Source organism: Blennius ocellaris (assembly GCF_963422515.1).
Source record: "Blennius ocellaris genome assembly, chromosome: 12".
In the NCBI taxonomy this organism is placed as follows: domain Eukaryota; kingdom Metazoa; phylum Chordata; class Actinopteri; order Blenniiformes; family Blenniidae; genus Blennius; species Blennius ocellaris.
In genome coordinates this window covers 11,198,411-11,206,051 of record NC_137661.1, presented here as the reverse complement: position 1 = coordinate 11,206,051, position 7,641 = coordinate 11,198,411, and the positions used below count along the sequence as shown (strand labels likewise).

Sequence of the window (7,641 nt, the reverse complement as noted above, 5' to 3'; positions counted from 1 at the left end):
TACATTTTAGTTTGAAGGGAGCTAATTTAATAGTTTAAGTAGTACTTTACATTCACATCCGTAGAGTTGTGATGTGAAGTATACATGCATGTCTTACACCAGATGAAATGTCTAAAGACGAAATCATCACATTTCAACACAAAAACAATGTTGACATCTATTGTACATCTTAAGTGAATGTGTTCAACAAATGTCAGAATATTAGAGATGATTTTCCCTGAGGAACCTTTCATTCGGCCGACTTCGTTGTCTGGTTCCGTCTCCTCGCTGACTGATGACGGGGACTTTCAGCCTGTCGGTTTCCCCTGCTTGTGATTAATGAGCTTAACTGACACGTGAGGCTGCTGCAGCTCGGTCCAGTACAGCCCGTTCCAGCCTGCACCCCTCTGACTTAAAGCCAGGGAGTGTTCAGGACTGTACATACATTAAACAAAGGATTTCCTGCAGACTCACTCACCTGCAACACATCCATCAGAGCAGAGAGCTTTTTTTTTCTATTTTACACATGGAAATGACCCTGAATATTTGTCTCAATTGTTTTCATCAGTTTTGTTTTCATAACTCACTAAAGAAAAGCTCATTATACTTTTTCCCATTTCCAAATGTTTGTAGGCTTTATAATTACTTAAATTCATCGCTTCAGTCACTGCAAATGTACACTTTAAATTTAATAACTACTTCTTTAACTCATGAACACCACTGTTTATTTAAAGCACATAATTAGACATTTTTCCAAAGAGGCAAGTAAATATTTTTAAAATAGCATGCCACCTGTCATTAAAGCTCAAAATGACATAGGCTGGGTTAAAATAAGATCTAGTCTTGGGTTTTCAGCTGTCAGTATCACCTTGGCCTTTCAATGATATGTAATCACAAAGGTGAAGGTCTTGTTTAATTTTTGGGAGCTTTTTCAAGAGCAGCATCTCCTGGTCCACATGGCTTCCAGAGATTGGGGTTAATACAATACATTTATGGATCTTCACTTAGTTTTTAGTTGATCAGATATTTGTCTTCTGAAGTAGTTGAAGGCCTGGACCTATTTTTGTGGAAAGCAAGTAGTTAAAGGACCATGTTGTTTTATGAAGTGCGTACGTAGTGGTGTAGCATTGACCTGCTACATAAGAACAGATGAACAGACATCTGAAACACAAGTTAATGCCCTTGTACATACTCTTTTAAGACTTTGATTTTTTTCCCTCTAATAATCGTTAAAAAAAACACACAGCAGATGTTTTCAGCTTTGAACTGGCTGTGCTCATTGCTTTGTGCTCCTGAGAGGAAAAGGAAGTAGTAAAGCCTGAAAACAGTTCCTATAATAGCTACTGTACCTGTAAAATACACCATAAAAATGGCGATTAATAAAGCCTGTTTTTTTTCTCTCTCCTTTCAGTGACATGTTTCTTTTTCCCTCTTATTTTTGACAGACAACAGAACGCTGTTTAACGTGACGATCATCCGTCATCCTGTCTGCACTCACATTCGTGTACATTTAAAAACATGAGAATGACTTTATGTCTGTTCAGATCAGGTGTCAGGTGCAGAGAAGTTAATAACTCCCGCCTGAAGTGTCAATCGGCTCTTTGGGAAACATTCTGTGCTCGTATTGGATAAAGAGATCATCCAAAGGTGAGGTTTTTTTTCTTCTTCATATGTTTAATCATGTTTCTGTGATTAAAAAACAAAACAAAACAGATTTTACAGTCTAAATCAACATCAGTGACACATCGGAAAATATTTACATCACTGTCCATGCACATTTCACTTTCATCCCAGTGTGAAGACATTAACATTTATCACAGCAAAAATCCAAAATCATACACATTGATTTTTAGTTACAGGTGGAAATAAACAACATAGCAGTAAATTAATGTTTTCAATGAAACTATATATTATTTACAAGAAGGCTCTGTTGAAGTGTGCAGTAGTGGGAGTATATACATGCTTTTGTAGAAATGCTGATCACAGTTTCATTTGAATTGGCTGCCCTCCCTCAGAGGAAAAGCCGCTGAAGCGACAGAACGGATGAGTGGATTATTTCATCCAACCTGGAAGACAAAACATTCACTACAGTTACATAATCTTGTCATCAGTGGACCAAATATTTTAGCGTTGTTGAGGACACAAACACACTCCCTGCGGGCAGTTTGGGGCAGAAACACAAATGTTTTGTTGTAGCTGCTATTTTTAACGTGATGGCTCTGAGATGGGAACGTTGCCACGTCACTGCAGACATAAATATTTCTCCAAATGTTGGATTGCTGTGACATTTCGCAGCAGACGTTCAAGCTTCTTCCCAGGATGCATTGAGAAAACTTTGGCGCGCTCTTCAAATAGTAAAATAATTGCCTTTTAACACACACACGTTTTTTGGTGCCACCATGAGATGGAAATCAGAACGCAGCTCTAATTAGAGCTGATTTTTAACAGTATGGTTTAAGTCATTGTATTGCTATATGCAGCACATCACAACAGGCCTGCACATGAATGAACCAACCAAAAAAAAAAACAACTTCCATCATAATTTGACTTTATTTTCATTACTTTTTGTAAAATCTTCTTTTTACCGTCTATCGGCCCTGCTGCGAGACTCCTGGGACGCTGGGAACTTTAGGAGGGCCCGTCTGCAAAGGATACACAAATAATTATTGTTAGTCACAGTTCCCACCTTTGTGCAGCTTCTTCTTTTTTTTTCCCCTGATACCTCTGTACTGGGTAATTGGCTCAAGCGCCCTGCAACCCTGAACAGGATGGATGGATGGATGGATGGATGGATGGATGGATGGATGGATGGATGGATGGATGGATGGATGGATGGATGGATGGATGCGGGGGGGCTGTGGTTCAGCTGGTAAAGTGATTGTGAATGAATGGGTGAATGTGATGAAGCGCCGTGGGGGCACCTAAAGCATATATAAGTGAAATCTATTTACCATTTATCGTCATCCACTGCATTGTCATGAAAGGCTTCCATTTAAAATGATCTCAACAAGCACCTTATATAAAGCTAAGCGCTCTCTCAACGTAAATGTTGCTTTTCAATGACTTTAAATGTCTTTTGTCTTTAGTTTGTACTTTGGAGATCTGACTGTGCTCCTGATTTTATGCTTAACTCTCTTGAAAACGATGTGCTTTCAGTAGCAACTGCTTGGTTCAACAAAGATTTTAAGTACATTAAATTGTAACAGCAGCACAGGAGGTGGAGGATACGTTTTTACGTTGTTTCATCGCTGCTTTTTTTTGTCAAGTAAATCCCCCAAATTACTTTGTGTGTGTGCAAAACTGTCAATGGTTGATGGCACGTGTGGTCATGTCCTTTACTGAGCAGCTGGGCCAACGTGTATTTCTTTTACCTTGGAGTTGGACAGCATTGTTTGGAGTGTTTGAATCTCTTTCTCTCTCAGAGCCAGACTGTCCTCTTGCAGCCTCTTTTGCTCTCTCAGTCTGTTCTGCTCCATCAACAATTTCTCCACCTGAAAGATGTGCATGTTAGAAGAACAATTCTTGTTTGCATCATTTTCTCCTTGATGGTACCAGGATTCAACCTTTTTGGGGGAAGAAGATAAAAAAGCAGATAACGTTCATTTAATTTGTAAATCACACAAGTTTAATAAGTACATATAAGAGGGGAATTATTTTAGTACATTTCTACCTCAGGCCTCAGTTTCCACCCACACATAAGCCTTTCGTGGTCAAACATCATTCACCTGGTCGTCGTGGGTCTTCTGTTTGAGCTCTGACTGTCGGGCGGCGTGGGCGACAGCCTCGCTGCGGCTGCGTTCACACTGCTTCGCCTCCACGCTCAGGTGTGCATTAAGCACCTCAAGACGACTCGACTGCACCTGGATCTCAGCCACCTGGTAGCAGAAAATATATATATCTCTTGAAGTGCTTTATATGCAAGGTCTCAAGTCTCTTTAGTGATGCTCTGTTGAACTCTGCAGTTGGTAGCAGCAGACAGATAAATAGCTGTAGTAGAAGAACGTATTCTATCTAATTTGAGTAAAAAAAAAAAAAAAAAAAGATGTTATTTGTTCTTGTAATAAATAATCTATTTGTGTTAATTGGAAATTCATGTCACATTTGAAAAAAACAAAACAAAAACAAAATTCTCCCTGTGGAAACACTTGCCCTGGACATTAAAGTTTATAACCTCCACAGTCTCTTGCAATGATGACAGAAATGAATGCAGATTTAAGCTCTGATCATTTTGTCCTTGAAAAGTAATTTTCTTTGCTTGTAAAATACTTGCTGAACACGTGGTTTCTGATTCATGTCGACTGATTTTTGTCGATTGATGACTGTCAAGGTTATTTGATCATGTTTAATGTCATTTTTTGTGTTGTTTAGCACATATGTTTTTTTCCCTGTGTTTATAGGTGCTACTTTTTGTACATTTGTATCCAGACTATTTTCAACTGTCAACTGAATTACCATCATTTTAAACCTCCAAGGAAAGTATAAAGGAAATCCAAGGAAGGATGATTCACAATAGATTCACTCCTTAATGTCGTGAACAAAAAGGTGACTGATTGAGCTACTGTTATATAATATATTGTTCCAATTTCAAGGTTTTTTTTGGCGGGAGAGAACTTGTTCTCTGACGTCTGCCTGGATGATCATCATTGAAGCCTCCTCAGTGGCGAGAGTTCTCGCTGAAAAACAAATTATCTTTGACCCGAGTCGGAGTTTTATATCCAAACAAAATATTGCTTTAGGAGTCAAACAGATACTTAACGAGACTTTGTGTTTTGTTCAGCTGCACAATGCTGCTGTATCAGCAGAGACACACACGTCACCTCTGCTCTGACCTCAAGTTCACACCGCAGGACATTTGTCTCTTTAGCTGGATTTATCAGGAGTGATGCAGAGCGGAAACTTCCTCCCCTGAGGAGACCGTTTCCCATCCAGCTCCTAGTCTGGAATATTCCAGCTTCTCCCTTCAGTATCGCGAAAAGGAAGTTTATTTCATACTAAAATATTAACTCTGAAGACACTAAAGAAACTGTTTCATTAAACATTATTGATGTGGGAACTTTCTTTGTAATATTTTACAAAGAAAAAAAAAACCAATATCATGAGTAAGATTTATTTCCTATTAAATAAGACTGCAGACTCCCTCTGGTCCTTAATTCGCCAAACAATTCAGTGAAGCTAGAAGCTGGCAGACTCGTCTACTTTCCCAAACAAAAGAAGAAGGTTCCTTTAAAAAAATAAACAAAAGAACCACTGAGCAGTTTCCTTGCTTGGTTTATGATTACACAGTAATAAATGTTTCTGCATCCCAGTTACTGTCAAGTTGGATCATTTCTTGATAACAAATGTTTCTTGTATTTCCATTATTAGAGAGTGTGTGAACATTATTGTGGAGGAAATATGAAACTTCTCTCACCTTGTCACCCACACTGTTCAGATACAGCTGGAACTTGTTCTCCACGTCTCTGGACAGGTTGGTGCAGCTGTTTCTGATCTTTTCCATTTCCTCCTGCTGGCGGTTGCAGGTGAGGTGAAAGGTGAGCTGATGAGGGAATAGAGTGTTGATCCGGTTCAGGAAATCCCGAGTCACCACCTGGATCCCATCCAGCGAATGCACAAAATCCTCTTTGCATTTCCTGGTTTGGCAAAGATCATTCAAATAAAAGTCAGTATGTTTCTTTGGGACGTTTTCAGCCTCCTGCAATGAGCAGTGGGAGGTTTACTGTCCGTACCGCGTGAAGGTGGTGAGCTGCTCCTTCACCACGGTGTTCTCACGGCGCAGGTTGATCACATCCTCTGTGACCTTGTCTCGGTCCTTCAGGGCGTTGTCCCTCTCGTGGCTCAGATACTGAACCGTCTGAGAGAAGTTTGAATTTATGAGGGTGATCATCGCTCTCTGCTGAGCGTTGAGGCTCTGCAGGGACTTTAACTCACCTGGAATGATTCGGAGAACAATTGTTATCACACTGATAAAAGCACCTTTAAGTGGGTTGGTCCATTTTTCTGTCACTGCGTTGTAAAGAAATATAGCATCATTTATTAAAACTATAGTGGTGGCTTATGAGATTTCAGAAGTAAATCTTGGTTAGCAGGTGGGTTTTTTTATGTCTGTTTCAACACAGTGTCACTGTAATAGTCAACAAGTGTGCAAATATAACTAGCAATGAAGGGTTATTAATAATAAACTAAATAGAATTAACATGAGATTAACCTTGGATCCCAGAAGTTTTTACTCAATAAAGCCAGTCACTTGTTATATATTATAAATATATCTGATATGGGACAACTAAATCTTCTACTGTTCTTCAATTTTATTGAATAATTTTTTTTCTTTATATAATTCTACATATGATTTACTATTTACTATTTGCTCTACTTTGTTATTCTATTCAGGCTGTGATAAATATTTACAGTACATGAGAAAAACGATATGAAAAGCGAATAACACATTTGTGATGTGAAGTGAACATATTAGAAACAATGATATTAATAATAAAACCAAAGGTATTGTGGTACGCACTGCTTGTGGTGAGCATAGGAGGAGGCTGCATGGGAGTGGGAGTCCGCTGTCCCAACAATCTTATTGTTGCAGCTTTTGTACCTTCACACACCGTCTGTAAGAAGAGAAGACATGAGAATTTATTTGAATATTGATGGATCATTGTTTCATTTTATCACCATGGTAAAACAATGAAAAAAAAAAAAAAGAAAGCCATGAAGATGCAAAAAGTTTTATTTTTGTCTTTAATGCTCCTCTTCACTTACTAGTTTAATTGTCAACCCCTGCACCGTTGCGTTGGCCTCCGCTTTCAGCTTTTCCATCTCCTTCAGCAGAGCATCTTTCTCAGCCGTGCGAGCTCCCAGCTGAGCTCCCAGCTCGCCTTTCTCCTTCCTCAGCTGGATGTTGTTCTCACTCAGCCGGTTGAAGCTCGTCTCCAGCTCCTTCACAGGGCAAAAAAATACGATCACTCACCATCACTCTTAAATACTGCCAAATGCAAAGACATAAAAACAACAACTGTTGTTGTCATTTGGAACACTGAAAGAATCTAAGAGTCTTCCTTGGTTTTCAGGCAGAAGAAACTCTTTGTGAAGAAAATTGAAGAGACAAGCAAAGAAAATTCTTTTTAAAATTGATTGAAATATATGTTTGGTTTAACGGGTCACTATGACAATAAACACCAGAGGAAATGACTGACCTTGACCCTTTTCTCCTCTGCAGACTTCTCCGGCTGTCCATAAATGAGAAAGAGCACCAAGCTGACAATAATGAGGGACTGGATGAGAGAAGAAAAGAAGAAGATGATCCTCATGTAGTAACCACAGCTCTTCCCTTTGGACCGGTGCAGTGGTTCCCTTGCATCCAGGCCAAACTTGGCTCTGGAGTAGCTGGAACTGTACATGACCGGTGGAGGTGAAATGGTTGCAGCTGACGGAGGATCTCAAAAACAACGAATGTATTGTGTGGGAACGATCCACACGCAGACTCCAGTCTGAGATGAGCTTCTATGCAGAACAGGTGCTGAGGCTTGCAGAACGATTGCAGTCAGAAGGGAAAGGAAGAACTTGAAGTTGTGTCCAGACGTTTTCTTCCCCCGGAGCTCTCCAAACGCTGAATGGGTGCACAAATATGCAGCCAGAAATGGCATTTGTGGATGGATGTAAACA

The 7,641-nt window shown here is 39.6% G+C and overlaps 1 protein-coding gene across 1 annotated transcript; it reads right to left on the bottom strand.

Annotated features, from left to right (window-relative positions):
- Positions 1 to 1,907: 1,907 nt before the first annotated feature.
- plvapb (plasmalemma vesicle associated protein b) lies at positions 1,908 to 7,376 on the bottom strand (the record flags this gene model as incomplete). The annotated part of the gene is made up of 9 exons (XM_080505713.1): positions 1,908 to 2,045; positions 2,565 to 2,621; positions 3,351 to 3,470; positions 3,705 to 3,854; positions 5,390 to 5,609; positions 5,706 to 5,907; positions 6,494 to 6,587; positions 6,763 to 6,915; positions 7,173 to 7,376. 8 exons carry the CDS (start codon positions 7,374 to 7,376, stop codon positions 2,568 to 2,570), a joined length of 1,197 nt encoding a protein of 398 aa, XP_080361839.1. The 3' UTR covers positions 1,908 to 2,045; positions 2,565 to 2,567.
- Positions 7,377 to 7,641: the final 265 nt, after the last annotated feature.